The sequence below is a fragment of the Haliotis cracherodii genome, unplaced genomic scaffold (assembly GCF_022045235.1).
Source record: "Haliotis cracherodii isolate W230 unplaced genomic scaffold, xgHalCrac1.p SCAF_3, whole genome shotgun sequence".
Classification (NCBI taxonomy): Eukaryota; Metazoa; Mollusca; class Gastropoda; order Lepetellida; family Haliotidae; genus Haliotis; species Haliotis cracherodii.
In genome coordinates, this window is record NW_027266286.1 from 46,458,736 (window position 1) to 46,478,751 (window position 20,016).

General features: G+C 38.4%; 1 protein-coding gene across 1 annotated transcript; it reads right to left on the reverse strand.

The window, feature by feature from the left end:
- Positions 1 to 4,007: 4,007 nt before the first annotated feature.
- Positions 4,008 to 18,777, reverse strand: LOC139475763 (uncharacterized). Its single transcript, XM_071258964.1, has 8 exons — positions 18,714 to 18,777; positions 15,216 to 15,320; positions 12,058 to 12,375; positions 7,772 to 7,816; positions 7,583 to 7,639; positions 7,321 to 7,335; positions 5,250 to 5,340; positions 4,008 to 4,725 (listed from the first exon to the last, which is right to left on the reverse strand). The coding sequence occupies exons 2-8, from the start codon at positions 15,283 to 15,285 to the stop codon at positions 4,125 to 4,127; spliced, it is 1,197 nt and encodes a 398-aa protein (XP_071115065.1). The 5' UTR covers positions 15,286 to 15,320; positions 18,714 to 18,777; the 3' UTR covers positions 4,008 to 4,124.
- Between the last annotated feature and the right edge of the window lie 1,239 nt (positions 18,778 to 20,016).

Genomic DNA, 20,016 nt, shown 5'->3' on the forward strand with positions numbered 1-20,016 from the left:
AGCATTAAATATGACGGGCAGTGTCAAGATATGTTTGACATTCCTTATAATAAATTTTATATATTGAACACATTCAGCCTATTTCATTACGAGAGTGATTTGTTCATGTAACCCAAAAATGTGTTTGATGAGGTTGGCCTAGGTTTCGATTTCAATATTTTTCAATTGTTGCGAGTGACAATGCGATATGCCACCACTTCCCAAGGGAGCTAATCGAGGTTGTCAATCGATGTAGTTGATGTCAATCCACTGTAGATTAGATACCTTTTTATTCTAATTTGGAACCGAGCGTATTATAAATAAGCGGTATCTAATCTTCAGTGGGACGACATAATATTTCAAAACATAGTATGCGTTTCTCCATTCTATTGCCAAGATATGTGTGCACAAACTTTTCCAGTAGTTTTTAACACCACCGTTTTAAGCTGCAGACAACGACACGGGAGATTATTCATTTTTGTGACTATGCGGCCCTAACAAAGTGGTAATTATAAGTGTGTGTTTTACTAAATTGAGTGTTCTGGCATAGATTCCATCATGTTTGATCAGCCGTTGTTCTGATGTAGAACGTATATATATAATATTCAAATGGTTATCACAAACCGTTTTTATGTGCATCGATGTGTAGGCTGTCGATAGATCTAAGTTTTAATACACACGGTTTTCGTTTGAAAAGAAAGTTTAGTTAAAAGAGGTATCAATAGGCAAGAAGATTCTCTTTTTAACAAATCAGAATCAAGCATTCTTCAATGTCATGGTTGAATACCAGTAAAATGTAAACGTTTTGAATTGGATACTTTAAGTAAACCTTACCACGTCATATATTCGTACTTGTACATTAGTATGGCATACCTGTGCCGACATGACCGCATAAACAGAGGGTCATAAATCTATATTTCCTTAAGTGTCCTTGTCATTATATACACCTGTAATAACTGTACTCTATTTTTATATTTGCTAGTCAACTAGTCCTCATCTCCATATAAATGTATGTCATACCTATACAAACTGGCTGAAGAATGTAGCAGAAAATGGTGATGAATTGCCAAACGATCACAGACGTCGCCATAATGTTCACTGCTAAACTCGCCATGATAAGATCATCTGTACATAAACATAATGGGAGAGGGTTGCATTATCACACATAACTTACTTCCTGGTTTAACACCGTCTGTATATGTAGGTCATGCAATACAGGTAAAACACAAAGTGAATGCAGTCACTACGCCATCATGAGGGAGATAGTCTGGTGATACTCTGTTCAATGAGAATGGTCCTACCTGACAACGCCACCCATGACCTCGTAATGTTGTGAGATCAGATCACATAAAACTACGAAATGCCCTGACCCGCACGTGGAGTTAAACAGGTCACAGTGTTTGTGTTTGTAACCACGATATGCCAGTAATTGATATGTATCACAGTGACGTAAAGAAGAGGGGCCACCGTGTAAAGTGTTTCGGGCCTATGTTCTCCCAGCTACAATACAAACTTCCAGATGTAACTGAGAGTTCGTATCTGGACAACGTATGTGACCAACCTGCACCTGTTAGTGGGATAATATATATATGTAGATACATCATGACATTGTGCTGCGACTTCACGTGAACTGACACAGTGGAATGTATTATGTAATCATCCGCCGTTGTTTCTTTTTCAATGTCGTTATATTTACCTACACACCTCGAACCCAGCTTCCATGTATATTATATAAAAAATATGTTGGTGAGCGTAACCGTCGAACTAGATGGGAAAATGTTTGAAGTTGAAAGTTCAAGGTGCAGTATTCATTATATATCACCAAGCAGCATTAAATGTAACGGGTGGTGTCAAGATGCATTTAACGATACTTACTCCTGTATATTGAACACAATCAGGCTATTTCATTGCGACAATGATTTGTACATGTATCCCACGAGAAACCCCACATCACGAAAAATTATTCTCTAAACAAATAATATTAAAACGCCACATACCTGTTCTTATCAAGCACACAAGTTTGCTGGTCACACATCCACTTACTCTTTGCAACCAACTTCGTTTAACTTCGCCCGAATCGTGACCTCTGTCTTGTACACAGGATCATGTTCCACCACACGGACGTACAAACTGTTAGTATAGCTTGTATTGATCTCAAACACTTGGAATCGAAGGCCCTACCTGAATCAACTGCGTTCCGGTTGTCAACAAGGAAGTAAAACTGGCGCGTTCGTTTAGGTCAGCTTGAACGCGTACTTACTCATATAACATTTTTCAATTGACTTGTGATTCCGTTCGACTGCACACAACATGACTACATGTACAGGTGGCTCTTTCTTACCTCCTCACACAAGCACATTGTATGTTGGTGATGTTCTAGTTTAGTAACACGGCAGTCACATGATTCACAAAGCTCTGAGCAGACTGATACATTGACTAGAAATAAGATTTATGTAGGTAATATCGTAGCAATATCAACTTAACACATATTTATATACAATGTAAGACGGTTTTAGCAGTAATATGGATATGGATATATCTGTTTGATGGTCATCACTGGGTCATTACAAACATGACCTGCAAATATCTATACATATTTTGTTAATAGCCTAAATAAAAATAAACCCTTTAAACTAAACATATACCAATTATTGCATTTCTTCACCAGATAATGGTAAAATAATAAAGATAAAATTTAAAAGTTCAATTCAAATGGACCTTTATTCGTTGATCAAACAGGTTTTATTTACAGAAAAGTTTTCATAGGAAATTAAGAAAACGCAGAAAAGAAAAAAACCAAGAGTTTGTTGTTATAAGGCACACTGAGACAATTAAAAAAAGAAATTAACTATTTAATAAGTTATTGTAATACGACATTTAGCACGACAATCATCTTGTTATACTGAAGGATCAGTTTTCCCATGGAAAGACCCCACTCCAGTATTTGGGTACCACCGGAATGCTATTACAATTGCATTAGAATAATTGAGGACTATGTGCTATCTGGTTTAAAGATCTGTGTAAACACTGTACAATGTTCAAGGCATGAGCGGTGACTGAAAAGTTCCGAGCCTAACTATGATGGATTGCGTTGATGGAGTTAGCTGCTAATGCTTTTTCGTCATCGAGGAAATGATGTAAATGGAAAGCAATGTCAAAAAATACCGAAACGGTGAAGAATTGATACTGTAATATGTATCATCCAACATGAACAAGCCATAATGGCCCAGAATAATGTTACACAAACGGTAAAATACTTGGTAGTAATAGAATGAATTGATGTAATCACACTTACATAAAAAAGAAATACACAGTAAATGCTCGGTAAAAAACGATTACCGTATTCGACGTAATAAGCGCCCAGGGCGCACTCAAAATTAGAAATATTAGATATCTTTTTCCAGAATTCAATGGCCCATAATTAAGTGTGCATATAACATATGAGTGCGTATTATACGCGAATAAATAAGTCTTGTGTACATTGATCAACTGTTCACTGTCCAACATATTAGCAAATCCGCTTATTAGAGCGGGGCGCTGATTACGTCGAATACGGTAATCACGGTTGAATCAAACTTATATACACGTATTGTATTCATTGTACTTTATGAACATTATCGTTGTGCTCAACTGGTATTTACGTTGACCCTTTATAAGTCAAACAGTTTGTAAACTGTATAAGTATTATCAAAGTGACACATCTGATAACGGTGGGAATGCAAAGACTGTTTAAGTACATGGAAGGATTAAAGTGAAAGCGAATAAGCATTATTGCAGCTGACGTTTCAGATTTATATGGAAGAACTGCAAATGTTAAATGTTTCGCATTTTGGCGAACCCCTCAAGGACGGGAATAGTGCTGACAATGCTATAATCTTTAATTGATCAGGGCGAAACTAGGGCTTGAACACATGATCATATGCATAGATCGTGGCTCTGCGAATTGTTGCGCCTTAGATAACTGGTTTACCCTTGTTCAGCCTTAAACATATGTGTTCAAAATATTAATTTTTGATATACAAAAAAGCGTTATGTGAATACGAAAAGTGTTTGGTGCCACAACTGATGACATTGACAAGTTCAAGGTAACCATGGAGATATTCGAACCAAAGCACACAAAAACATATTCCATTTTAGGGATATGCTCATTTCATTGGTCCTGCAATCGAATAATCAGACTTGTCTGCCATTCCCGATGCAGTATCATACGGCGAACTCTCAGTTTCAGGATGATTGGTCACCCTAGGGAAATGGTCATAGTCGTCATCATCAGTGTTCCTATCGGTCCTATCCAGTTGTGCTACTGCCTTAGTTGCAGAGGCAGCGGTGTCGTAGTCATTCTGCTGTGTCTTAGGGTTGGTTTTCTTGTGGAAAAGATTGTAACCATAGTTGTCTTCTCCAATTGTTCCTCCTGCATGAGCAGATTGCAAAACCGAGGCTGTTGTGTCGTAGTCACTGGTCTGTGGAGATGCTTTGTCTCCGATGTGATCATAATCACTTTCAGTGGTAGAAACTTTTGCAGACTGTTTTGCATTTTGCTTCTCAGCTTGTTCAAGAATGAAATGTGTGTTTGCATTTTGCATACCATCCGCGGTAGCGTAATCATAATCACCGCTCTGTGTCTTCAGGTCCTGGATTTCATGGTAGTTGTTCTGAGGGATTTTACCGGCCAAACTGTATGCCATGTCAGGCTGTACATCCAGAGGAGATGATGCAATATTCTCCTTTCCTTCACCTTTCGCTCGCCTGGAAGTCAGTTCAGAGATACAAGGTGACATAATCAGTGATACATGTACAAACAGCAGTATTATGAAGAACACATTTAAATACAATCTTGATTTGAATAATCAATACAATTTTGTCTGGGTTATAATCTCAGGATCTTTCAATGACGTTCACGGTTTGTGAATGCGAGTCTCGCTGAAGTTTAAAGGGGTCTATAGTCTCTAAAACACGATGAACAAAACCCTTTGAACAAAAACGTAGATCTCTCTCGATTTATTTCGTTTCACATGTATACAAGTGTAGTATGTAGTCAAAAGGTAATTACTGATGAGACCGTTTGCTTCGCGTATTATATATAATTGCAAGATTCTTGGTTAGAGATTATTTTCTGAAGAAGAAACGTGCGTATCCTTGTGTTTCAAAACCTTACAAATATGTGTACAGCGTGACAGTCACACACTGTATAATTGCTATAGTAGGATAGCTTTACTGAGAGTAATTACTGTATTTAACAGAAATATTTGAATACATAAAAAAATACTCACCTATTTCGTATAAGCCTCACTGATACCAATGTTACAACCAATATTGCTACGACTGTGGCCACAACTCCACCAATAATTGCACCAGTGTCATCTGAGATCGAACAAATATATTTAGCTTAATTATTATAATAATACATCATATATCATTGTATATTATGGTGGCTATACCAAAATTTCACATTGTGAATGGTTGCATTACTGCCTGACGATTAACATCCTTCACAAACGTTCCCTGCTGCTAATGGGTATTTACAATTGGCACATACAATACCCTCGTGAAGATGCAGGTTAGAACTGGTCTTCGACAATCCACACTTGCCATAAGAGGCGACTAACGAGATCAGGTGGTCATGCTCACCAACTTGATTGATGTGTCGGATTGAAATCTCATTATAACTGGATTGTTTGGTCCAGATTCGATTATTTACAGACCACCAAAGAAATGTGAAATATATCAACGTTAATTGCGAATTTACCATTACACACATACATATTTCAATTCATCCTTTATTTGAACATCTTTTCTTTTATCTCTTGCATCAGTTACTGTCATTAAAAGGGCCCGTTAGAATCAAGTTTGGACTAACTTCTTTTTCAATACAGAGTATAACTAGGTAGGTCAAATATAATGATAGGTACAATTTAAATATTTCTTACTTACATAATCTGCGTTCAAACTTACGTTTGCTGTCTGTTGAAGGAAGGAGCTGTAGCAGGATATATTGAAATGTTGGTAATGATTTGTACTGATCCATACAGGATTACATGATCGGATCCATAAAGAATGTGACAAATTTCATGTGTACATGTACCAACACACCCTACTTGTTTTGTGTGTATCGTTCTCCGTTAGCACTGTATTATTGGTCGTTGCTATTCTACTGGATTCTGCAATAGGCAAAAATAAACTTTAATCCCATAAGTGGTGTACACAAGACCCTATTCAAATGAACTTTATCGAAGTCGTTCTGCACGGTGGACATATTTGTTATTTATTTAGAAAATACATCAAATCTTACATTGACAAATAAAAATAAAAACATAACTCGTATCCTCTTTAACGATCGTTTGCTGATCATAAAGAAAAGACAATAATGCATTCACATCGATCTGTCCTAAACTATAGATTACATTTATCGGATCCATAAACAAATGTGGCAAATTACATGTGGGTAAACACACCCTACCTGATGTATGCGTGTCTTTGTCCGTAAGCACTGTATGATTGGTCGTTGTTATTCCACTGGATTCTGCAATGGACGAAAATGTACTTAAAACACATCAGTTGTATTCGCAAAACCCTATTCTAATGAACTTTATCAAAGTTCTGCACGTTGGACATATTCTTTATTTATTTAGAATATACATTAACTCTTACATTGACAAATAAGAATAGCAAAAAACGTATTCTCTTTAACGATCGTTCGTTGATCATGAAGCAAAGACAATAATGCATTTAAATCAAACTGTTCTAAGCTGTTGTGTTGAAGGTCTGGTATGTGTCAAATTTGTATTTACACATGCATTATACCTGTTGTTGTTTGAGTGTAGTCCAGCATCGTCGCTGTTGGAGTGATATCTATTGTTGATCTACTTGATCCTACATAATAAGAGAATGTGAACGTTGATGATAATATACTTTCTACAGTTAAACCACAGTTATAACGAACTCGAAGGGATCACTTATTCTAGTTCGTTATAACCGTAGTTCGTCTTAAGGATATATACAGCAAGTGGCCGGGATAAAAAAAGTTCGTTATATCCGTCTGTTCATTATAAGCGTGTTCGTTATAAACGTAGATTACAGTATTTACCAAGTTTTCATATATGACATATTGGCTAGGAGGTCATTCATAACACGTTACGAAATGCATACATCATGATGGGGAGATATACTGAAGTGTGGGCATTTGAAACGCAACTCCTTACCAAATCAATGTATATGTGCATCTTTGTTTTATTTGGATATAAATGTGGATCTAACAAGGATACAATGTATCGGCTTTGACGTGCAAACTATTATTAATTACAAGCTCTTAGGATTAACAAAGCTAACAAGTAATATGTTTACCTTTCGATGAAGTTTCTGAAATCAGAATGATCATTGTCTGTTAGATATGTTTTAGTGAGGAGTTTGTCATTACAGACTGGACTGAAGAAATACTGTGCATCCGACTTGAGCGATAGTGGCAAAAGTGTGTGTAGCCGTATGGTTTCAATGCGTTGTTACACAGCGTAAAGCTTAAATTAATTTTTGTTTCTGATATTCAGAACTACAATTTACTACACAATAGACGCTACTAATTGTCTATACGCTGCGAAACTAACATTACCTGTTGAAACATGGTTGTTATAATCTGTTGAGGAAATTGTTGTTCCTGTATTTGTACCTGTTTGAACAGAAACTATATTGAATATTTTGATACAAAATATTAAACGTGGCAATAGCACATTACGGATGTGATTACACAACATGTATATGAACTCTATACAGTGAAAATCTGGATATAACATTGGCCTACCTTCGCCTGTCACTGGTTCACACGTCACATTAAAAGGGTCTGAAGCTGCAATATATAACACACATAATATCATGCTGTCAGTTAATCTTACTGTTTATCTGGAATTAGACGTATAACCCATTTTTCACATGTGTATATTTGTGTGTGTATTTACACAAGCACTGGAAATGTATATCGTGAAATAATAACTACACAATAAATAAAACTACTGCTGGTGGTGCAGTTTCACTCTACAGTCAAAAACAACATTTGGGTTAATAGAAATACACCTAGATCTTTGATTGTACTGTATCAGGACTGGTTGAGGTACGACTTCTCATTCCTACCATTAATCAGAAGCCAAATTAAGGCTGACGATGATCTGGGAAAATCCATGAAGTTAAGAGATATTGGGAGTTCCGCTGTTACGTTGAGTCTCTCAAACAGTTCGAAGTCAGATGAACAATTAGTCATTGAGATCTCATTCTCAGGTAGGACAGATAACTTTGAGAAGCATTGCCCTGGAGTTCCTCGTCCTAACCGCGCGTCAAGAGCATACACTGATATGCTTGTAGCATTGACATCAGACTTCAAGCTGCACATATAATTGATTATTTCCATTGTAGAATTAGGCATCCTATTTTCTCTGTGGATGAGTAAGACTTGAGATAATCCCTCTGCAACTCCTCCACTGGTGTTAAGTAACTCACCTTCTGCAACATTCATTGTTTCAGTCATTAGAAACATTAAGATAATTAACATGAGTGTAATGAAAGCACCATATCTAATCTTCGTCGTTATCGTGCCCGGGGAGGGCACGTTCAGAACAATTCATGATTGTCAGATGATACTTTCCACCTTTCTAATATGACTTGTATGATTTTAGGCGCACACTTAGTCCTTTTCCACATCACATTTTACTTTAGAACACTTTTATCTCAGTTACGTAACACTTGTGACGTCATTCTATTGTTCGCACACCATATTTTTATTGAATGGAGGGGCTTCCAGTATCGAAGACAGTAGAGCGAATATTATATTTAATGTGACCTGTAGTACTAGGACCACTGGCTGTACGAGTCGAAAATCAAGCTGGAGGAAAGTCAGCACATACTCGGACACGAAAACAGATGAAATACAAGGATACGATCACATTGAAAATTTTAATGATGAAGAAGTACATCGTCATAGAGTAAACAATAATTACATCAATTTCAGTTGCATGCAGATTTATGTTGATCGCAATGTTCTGTGTTTGGATACACGAATCTCATAGGAAGGCTCCGCGGTAAAACTGGTATTTCCTTGAATGACAGTGCTTACAACTTTCATCTGAGATTCTGTAGTACGCTCCGAAAACGGTTATTCCAGTGGTTGCAAATAAAACGCATCTGGTATAGTTGGCGATGAACAGCAGGCGCCACTTTTATAAAAATTTCACAACACTCTTACACATCTGTAAGCATTGCCCGGATGTTCGTCAGCAACAATGTCTGCCATGTTTGAGCCCTTCACTGTTGGTTTTTACCTTTCCTTACTGTACATTAGACACATACCTTCTTCACCTTGACAGGGATGGTCGCGTAGCCTAGTTGTTAAAGCGTTCGCTCGTCACGTCGAAGGGTTCGCTTCCCGACATGGGTACGATGTGTGAAGCCCGTTTCTGGTGTCCCCCGCCGTGATATTGCTGGAACATTGCTAAAAGCGGCGTAAAACCATACTCACTCACCCTTCACCTTGATAGATCTGAAATAGTGAAGCTGGCCCAGTGCGTAAATTCCTGTGTTCCTGCCCATGTAATGCAAAGTTAATACCAGTGATACAGCTCATCGTGTCCAGGTTGTTGCTTCGCAAACAGCCTTTCGACCATAGAACGTCTTCTTCCTCCAGGGTCCCTAAAAGTCTTCTGCTAATCTCTGCGTTACTTTGATACACCTTAAAACTCTTCACCTACCATCACATTTTACTCGTGGGACAGTCAGAGGAGTTAACGAAACTCACTCACTTACTTACTCACTCATGGTGCTGTCAAGGAATCTGAAATGAGGAATAATTTTGTAGCCTCAACACGTCATACATTTACATGTATGTATATGTTTACTTATAAAACGAGAACGATTCATCAATGACATTAATCGTTTATCAACTGGAGTCGATGACTGCATAGATGCATTAGTCGTTGCTACTAGATCACATTATGGTTATTTTTTTATATAATGATCAAACGTCACTTAAAATAAGTGATAACGCCGCTAAATTACTATTCATAGTTTCACTTTGTCTTTAAAACTTTAAAACAGTTTTTCACGACATTGTTTTCCTGTAAAGGTGTAATCAAATCTACGATTGATGAACGATTCACGATACTTTTTTTTTCTAACGTTTCCGATATATATAATGTTTGAGGCTTTGTGAATTAATATATATGTGACACATATCATACAGTAAAATTCCATTCTAACATTTGTTATACACGTTACTACTTACTAAACTATTCGATTATTTGCCATTGGACAAATCAAGAAAATGTATATGATATTTATTTATATTTATTTAAGATTGGAAACATTACAGATTCTGTACATGTAACAATGCTGAATGAATGCTGACACTAGCGACTTTTTTAATGTTTCGAATTAAAGGAATAATCAACGACTGCTAAAAATGTACTTGCTCAACAAAATACATACCATGCTTGCCTAAAAGAGGACATTTCCTCTTCAAACCTATAAGACGCATCTGTGATCAAACTGTGTCAAGTCTTCTCCTCAGCTTCGCACATTGATATCAGCTTATTGTCAGTTTTGTCGGAAATGTCTGGAGTTGACTTCACAGTACGTTGTTCATATCTATTTCTGCCTTTTCAAACGTTGATACATCATCAGTGTCACTGATGTAGGAAAAAGATTCAAAGTACGGCTTCTCAGAATTTGTAATTCCAAAGGGAGAAAAACCATTGAAATTATCCAAACTGTCACTATCGGGGTTGGGGACAGTGGTCTAAGTCATGGAAGTGAAAATATCATCTTCGAATAAAATCTGGCAGCTTTTATCTTAAATTGATCCAATAACATAAATTCAGCAACTTACACACAAACCACCAGCAACTTCATGACAGTAGCATTGTCGTTTTTGCGTTAATCGTGTCACCTCATCATTTGCTTCCCCATGTTTTGTACAGGTAACGCAGGCACAGACAACAGAATCATACCGACTTGATGTGAGCCACTTAATGACTGGCTGCTTGTTTCCGATTTTTGTTTTTGAAAATGTGACTTTTTACGTCAAATTGAAAAGAAGTGACACAAGATTTTGCTCCGGGAGTATATGAAACATGTCAAGTCACATAATATCAAGTTAAGATTGTTTTGTTGAAAATGTATTTGGAGTAGGGGAGTATCCTTGTAACTCCCCGTTTCTTAAACACAATGGGTCTCGGTCTCCGTCTTCGGCCACAAGTGTGGCCAATGAAAACATTTGAAGGTTTTACATTAATGGTATAAGTGAATATGATAACGTCATGGTATGTTTATTCGTCTGTGGATTATTTCAGAGTGAGTGAGTATTCAGTTTATATCACAACAGCTTGGAAGACAGCCAGGTGTAATGTCTTAGACGTTTATCACTTTGATAAAACACAACACTGGTGTCATTCTGCTAACCTAGAAACATAATCGGGGCAAACCGGGACTCGGGCAACCAATATTAGTTTTCTTGCGTGCCCAAGGGACGTAACTTTGCACAGCGAGGCTCGTCGTCTTAGATTATTACCCCGGATTATTGTAATAGTAGAAACTACAGGTTACAGAGACCAGGTGGACCAATCTAAGTGTATTCTGCAAAAGGTATTCACCGAAAAGCCTTGCCTTGACTTCCTGCCCTGCTAGTAATTAAAAATAGAACTGGGGTCAGAAATGTTTAAACACCCTTGAAAAGCATATTTCTTGCGTGTACATGGATGTCTAAAATTAAACACATAAAGCTTTCTCTCTCTTTCTCTCTCTCTCTCTCTCTCTCTCTCTCTCTCTCTCTCTCTCTCTCTCTCTCTCTCTCTCTCTCTCTCTCTCCCTCCCCCTCCCTCCCTCCCTCTCTTTCATATATATCATCACATACTTATACCGAGTTCTAGTCGGTCATGTGCTTTTGGGCTGTGGATGCAGGGGGTCGATGCACTGATGTTTTACAATAGAGTCTACAATAAATGCATCTTGACTTTGAGCAAAATACCAACAGCGAGACTGATTTGTTTTTTATCGAAACCCATTAGTTACAATTAAATCAATTAGTGTCCATCAAAACACACTTACTCTTAATACACTGATATTTCACAACGGAGAATGCAAGAGCTGCAATGCGCCGGGGAGCACGATACACACACCGAGTCTCTGTTGAACAGTTGTTGTAGAGGGAGACCAGCTCGGTGTTGTTGAACCTGTGATATCCATTTTCTGTACAACTGTCCTGGTTCACTGTGCAACTAGAGATACCTGTAATATTACACTTATTATTTTTAGTGTAGTAGGCGTCAGAGATGGCGATCTTCTGGGTGTTGTTGCAGCTGATGTTATGCTGAGTACAGGGGAGGCCAGGAGTACCATAGCATGCTTCACTTGTCTTTGTGGCACCTACATGGAGGACAAGTCACAACATGCATGTATGAACATATACGGTGAGATGAAATGAGTTTGAAAGTAGCACTTATGGTTATAATATCGCTGTCAATATTGTCCAAAGCACAATGTTTTCACATACATAGTTACTCATTGGTCAGACATTCATATACATGTACATGTGTTAGTAAAGCATCCACATGGAGTACACGTCACAACATGCATGAATGAACATTTACTGTGAGATGAAATTTGTTTGAAAGTAGTATTTATGGTTATGATATCGCTGTCTATAGTATCCAAAACACAATGTTTTTGCCTATGTACTTACTCATTGGTCAGACATTCATATACATGTGTTAATAAAGTCAGGGAACATGTAAGGGTCAGGGATAACACATTGATGTTATAGAGATACATGTACATATACATTGTAAGATCCCTGATAGCACCGTTTATGATATAAATGCTTAAATAAATACCATAAACTTCATATCACGATCAGAGGTCGACTGGCAGGATCTACTTTTCGAGCCCCATACATCAATGTGATGCCTTCTTTCTCATTAAACTATTGATTCATATAACGTTCTCGGTTTGCGTGGATAAGGGTTTCCCATTGTTACAAACATGGGCACGTGTTGTTTTGCATAATATGGTTTTTCACTCACAAATTGTATTCATACGTACTTTCATAAACTACTTGATTGAATGAAATTACTTCTTAACCGTCCAGTAATTATTTTATAAATAGCATCATGTTATACAGAGATTATTACCATCATGTGCTTCGGTATCATACTCTCTTAAAAAAACAAACGCTTTGTAGATAGTGATAATGTTAATTTTGTTTATTCATGAAACGTTTGCATCGACGACAACGTAAGGGGCGGAGCAATATAAATGTAAAGACATGAAACTGGCGGCGAGTCTGGTTCAGTGATGAATCACGATTTCTTCTTCAACGCGGAGATGGAAGACAGCGTGTCTACTGACTTCGAAATGGAAGTTTTGCACCAAACAGCGGTCGACAGGTTGACCGATTCGGTGTCGGAAGTGTGTTGGTTGAGGGAGCCATATCCTACATACGGAGATCTGACCAGTTGTTGGTTCACGGGAATCTGACAGTAAATCGGTACATCGACCAAATTGTTCAACGTCACATTCATCCGGTTAACTACCAGAGGGGATAGTTTCAACATGACAATTTTACACCATACACGACTCGTGTCACTGTTGACTTTCAACATAATTCAAACGTCAATGTCTTGCCATAGCTTTCCAGATCTCGGGACCTGAACCCGATAGAGTATCTGTGGGATGAAGTACACCACAACATACACCACAGACACTTGCACAACTGGCCAACGCGTTGCGGGAAGATTGGAGGAGAATTCCAGAGGACAGAATCCGTAGACTTATTCAGCCTGTGCCAAGGATGTGTAGAGCAGAGATAACGGCACGCGGTGGTCAGTCACATCAGGTACTGATTTGAATGCCCCCCTCATGGACGTAAGTGTCTTGCGACAGGACAATCAATATTACCAATTATTTCTACTTAACACGTGACTATCACCATGCTAAGTTTCATCCTTGTTTCAATCATATAATTGAAATGTGCATATTTAATTGAAAACAGTAAAAGATCTAAAAGTTAGCCTGTGGATTTCTTTTTTTAAAGAGTGTATATTAGGAAATAAATGCAAACTATGCTCGCCAAATACAATGTTCAATCCTTACATACTCCTTTTACGATACGGACACATACTCGGCGATTGATCTCTTGATGTAAAATGTAATGTAATGTTTGCGATTGTGAATGTAGTTTTGCTTCGCAATATTAAAACTATTTCATAACGGCCTGTACGTCGAGTCTAGTGGCTGATATCATTTACAGCGATTTATACCGTCGGGTCAAGATGTCTCACAATAACCTAGGTCACGAATGATGACCCCCTCCTCATCCACATAACGGATAAGAAGTGGATGGAGCACACAATACCAAGTACCTAAGAGTAATTACTACAGAGATTGGTTACGTCACGGCGCCTCGACTGCCCAAACAGCATTAAGAATCGCTAAAATATAAATCTACAGTATCGGAAAGTTACAAGTCTTTTTTGTATAATTAGAGGTAATTTTAAACTTAAATTCTTGGACTTACTGTTATGTTTTAGCAGAATATTTTCTATAGTGAAACATATTTACATTCTTGTCTCGGGGCGGTCGGGTAGCCTAGTGGTTAAAGCGTTCGCTCGTCACGCCGAAGACCCGGGTTCGATTCCCGACATGGGTACAATGTGTGAAGCCCATTTCTGGTGTCCCCCGCCGTGATATTGCTTGAATATTGCTTAAAGTGGCGTAAAACCATACGCACTCACTCACATTCTTGTCTCAGTTACACATTTTAGAATCTGTTATTACAGGTTATATTCATGGCTCAGTAGTTTAGTTTGGTTTTTCTTACTTCAAGAAACAACACAGTTTACTTTTGACAACAAGGTAGCCGTCAGTTCCAGTTCGCCTAGCCGATGTTTGTTATTCACTCGAACAATACCGTCCATGCAAACGGAGTACATTTACATTACATCACTATGTTGAATATAATGTTCAGGAAAGTCCACAACCCGTCATTTAGAACACCATCAGTTAAGAACTATTACCGGGTTTCCGGTAACGTTTTGAAATAGATGTTTGCAATGAATATTGCCGCCGTATGTGAGTACACTCATATATGGTTTACATGTGACAAAAATGCATACACCTCATATATTTTATGTATGTATATATGAAAAGCTGTACTTATTTCAGCTGCCGATCTCTATATGCATTTTTATTGTAAATGTCTGTCTTACCTGTATAAACGGGTTGAAGAATGCAGCCAAAAACGATGAAACATTTCCAAACGATCATAGACTTCGTCATAATGTTGACAGTTCACCGAGTCATGATCAGCGCATCTTAAAAGACACAAAATGGGAAGAGTTTGTATTAGAAAAAATAACTTACTTCCTTGTTAAACCCCGCCTGCATATTTGTGACGGTCATGTCGTACAGGTGGGTCTCAACACAATATGAATGCAACCAACATGTTAAATTATCATGAGGGGGTGAGTCTGGGGTGAGAAATAGTCTGGGTGAGAGACAGTCTCGGGTGAGAGATAGTCTGAGTAAGAGTTAGTCCGGGATGAGAGATGGTCTGAGGTGAGAGATATTCTGGGTGAGAGATAGTCTATGGTGAGAGATAGTCTGGGGTGAGAGATATTCTGGGGTGGGAGGAAGTCGATGATATTAGTCCTTCCCCACGAGACGTGTTATCAAGGCGTGAGATTAAGTCACACTAAACTATGAAAAGCCCTAAGTTAAGGAACTCATTGTGGTAAACTTTATTTTTGTAACCACGATATGACAGTAACTGAAATGAATAAAAATGACCTTCACGAAGAGGTTCCGCCTTGTAAAGTGTCTCGGGGTGGCCACCCTGCAGCTATTAGTGGAATATAATTATATGGACTTACATCTGAACATTGCGCTTCGATTTTACGCTACCAAACGCAATGTTATGTATGTTTAATCCCCCGCATTTGTTTCTTTGTAAATTCATTATATTTACTTCTTCCCCTCGAAGCAAGACGGCATGTTTATTTCAAAACATATGTTGATGAGCGTTGAACTCCGACCAACTAAAGGACGTTTAAAATTGTTTCATATATAAAAATGAAATCTGAATTTTGGAGTTAAACGAACACAAGGCGCATGAATATATATTAAGTTTTCTGTCGGCCACTGACTGGTATCGCTCAGTTCAACATGGTCATGATTGTAATATTGATTATACACCAAGCGCTGTATTTGACGATCGGACGGGCGGTGTATTTGGCAATCCTTAATCTACACTGCACACAGTCAGCCTCATCCTTTACGAGATATATTGTTTTCTATGCAAATTGAAACAAACAATTATCACAGATACGCGGACTTGTGAATAATAATACTAATACAAACAAGTCATTCCACAGTTTTCGTAAACGGGCCAAGGATGTGGGACATAATCTCAAAGTCAATGCTGAGTCTGTTGATGGTTCTGTGCTGATGGGCGGTACAAAACTGAGTGTCAACCAAGCGAAGTGCCACATCAAACCGGCCAAGACGACCGCTTCATCGAGTTTATGTGTGCAGTGTGTTGAGGCGATCAGCAACCCTACAGGGTCCTCTTCTTGGATGAAATCAGCTGGCCTGAAAAGTGAAACAGACGGCTTTCTGTTTTCTGCTCAGGACCAGTCCCTTCCAAATCGAACCGCCAATGTGTGATTTTGTATTAAAATATGAAATGTGAAATGTAGATTATGCAATGCATTTAATGAGGCTGTCCAACACATTGTCATTGGATACCCAGCATTGGTACAAACACAGTATCTTAAGCGACATGATGGTGTGGCTCGATTATTGTATTACCGTTTCGCCATGCTTGTTGTTTTGACACAGAGGCCCATCCATGGTACGACCCAGAACATATATAGAGGGTTTCGTGGAAAATGATAAATATATAATTCTTTGGAATAGGCCCGTTTACAGCTTCAGACGTATCTAGGTCAACAAACCCGATCTTGTCCTTTTTGATAAATCCAATGAAATCATAAATGTCATTGAGTTTTCTGTCCCTTTTGACGCTAATGTGATTGACAAAATTCAGGAAAAACATGGCAAATATGCGGACCTCGCTTTCGAAATGTCACGCTTGCACCGCAAGTACCAAGTTGTCCGACTCCCCATTGTTCCTGGTGCCTTAGGTTTTGTAACTACCAATTTGTTGTCTGCCATTTAAGAGTACCAGGACTTGCATATCATGATCAAAGGGCACCATTTTTACTCCGGTGTGCCCATGAATAATTTCATTCTCACCAGCCAGGGGAGCGTGTCATACAACTCACACATCCCACCAGGTACCAGTTCGCTGCTGGGTGAACTGGTACATGTATATTTCAAACAAGTCATCTGCCTAAGGCCACAGCACATGTGACGGTCAACGATCCACCTACTCTCCGCACCCCATGTTGTTTCTTTTAAATTTCGCCTGATTTGTCACCTCTGTGATGTACGTAGGGCCACGTTCCACAACATGACCGTACAAACTGTGAAGTATTAGTCTTAGCCGCAAGCAATTGAGCTCTTACCTGTCTAAAGTGCATGCAAGTCAATAAGGAAATACAAACGGGCGTTCGTCTAAATGTCATACCTTGTGTGACATTGTCACCTGACTGATCATTCCGTGCGACGACATTACACAGCAGTCCGAGGCTTGATTCTTTATTATTTCATAGGTACAAGACAACACTGTTGGGAATGTCACTGCTTTACTAACTACATTAATAACACGGCTGTCACGCGATTCGAAATTTGATGTCAGTTGTGCAGGTAATGCAATATCAGTATCAAGATAACACCTGTTTACATAAGACACCTTTAAGACTAGACTATCACTTGTCGTGTTGGATGATCATACCAGGGACATTACAAACATACCCTGCAAAACCACATACATGTATGATAACAGTCACCATACATAAACACATAATAAATGTCAAACTTGCTTTCTGTATTCTTTATCATTCATGAACTGCAGGTGACGTTGTTGTCTGCACAGACACTTTGTTAATATATATATGGCCATGGATATCTGTTAGGAAAGTTGCCCCGGGGGCCCTGTTGATGATCACTGTTGTGTCCTTTAGGTGTATCATATAAGTTAACAATGATCCTGGGTTTGAGTCGATGATTCGCCCTGAAAGTGTTTCTATGTTTGACAGCACCATACTCGGGCTCGTTGGTTTCATCAAAGGGGTAAATGTCAAAGTCCTTCCTGATCAGTTCGTGTTACACTCCCTCCCTCACGAAGCTGACACGCCCTCGTATACCTGCGTTAAACCAAACGTTAAACCAAAGTCACTCGCGACTGCAGAGTGTGGATGAGACAGGTGAGCACTCAAATGTGAAATAAAAGTATGTGTCACTTCATCATACACAGCTGGTGTTCGTATCCCGATAGAAATGCATGTGTGATGTCCATATTACAATAAACCGTCAACTGTGTCGATATAAAAAATTAGACTTCAGATAATTAACAAATCTAATCTTTTCTAAGTACAGACTAACTGTTCGTTTGGTTACAGACAAACATGATTATTTTCATGTGGTGTATACGTATTCAGCTAAAAGGATCGTAAATCACGTATACGTAACCAGTAACACATGCCGATATGTGGAGGATGGCTGGAAATCCGTATTGTATAAGTGGCGAGTGAGGAAAAATGGTCTGACACCTACCACTGTCGGTAGTGGATCGAAACACTGACCTTCCACTCTCCGAAAGACACTAACTCCACTACACCATTGAGCTTTTCTCTGTGGTAATGTATACCCAGCTAACACACGACGTTGTCACAACGTTGTGGAAAGGTTGTGGATTGGTAACGTCTTGATATTACGTTGTCACAACGTTGTTATAATGTCAACGTGCAACGTTATTTCACAACGTTATAACAACGTTGCACAATCACGTTGTGAAAACGTTGTGCATTGTACATCACACAACGTTTTGTAGCTACGTTTCTGAAACGTCGGTGAAACGTTATAGAGTTTGCTTCTCGATAGTCATAAAGGAATAGAACTGCTTTATCAAAATCAACATGAATTTGTCAGAATACCAAGGCATTAATGCATTACCTTTCTATATATTCGGCATTTAAATTCTCATCTCTTAATATTAAAACAACGTTGCAAATTAACGTTGTGATAACGTTGTGCTTTGGACATTACAACACTTTTTTGTAAATGATGTTTAGGAAACCACTTGTAGATCTACCATCAATTAGTTTTATTTTTTATTAAACATATATATATATCTATAACGAAGTTATCTGTCTACTAAATGTTGTCACCAGCAATATTACAGTTAAAAACGATTGCGCCCATTTTTAGCGGCGTGAGAGCGACTGCTGAAAAGTTTAGCCTGTTGCCTCGTGAAGTGACGTCAGAATGACGTCAAATTGTCGCGGAAGATTTGTTGTCACCAGCCATCTTAGTTCAAGCTCACTCTAGACATATATTAGAATTCGAAGTCTACAACCAAGAGATTGTGCAGCAACTGGAACTGGACAGATGATCTGTGAATTCGGATGAGGTAAGTAAATTTGTCAGAAGCAGCCTCCGCTTGTTGATATGTTTCTGTACATGCAGATCGTCAAATGATTTAAATGTATCGTATTATTCAGAAGTGGCGGGGTTAGAATGCAGTTTGCCGGTAACTATCACTGAGCGTCAGTGTTGATATTAATATTTAATACACAGAACAGGATGTGTATAGAGGTGAAGGAGGCCCAAGACTTTTTTCCATATAATTATTTTATGGATACCAAGGGTAATTACCAAGGGCAAGCAGTATATATGTTTGACCAGAATTCAGTCTGGCGGCGTTTTGTGGCCGTCAATGGCGTCATATTATGTTCGGGTTTCGATCGTAAACGTTTAGGTCTGTAAATAGGCCTAACTTATGCAACGCCTACTGACCACTGACAATTATCGCCATTTCTTCCGTGTTATTTCGGAAATCATTACTATTCAAAGTTTACTTATAATAATCTTCGGTCTTTGATTTTT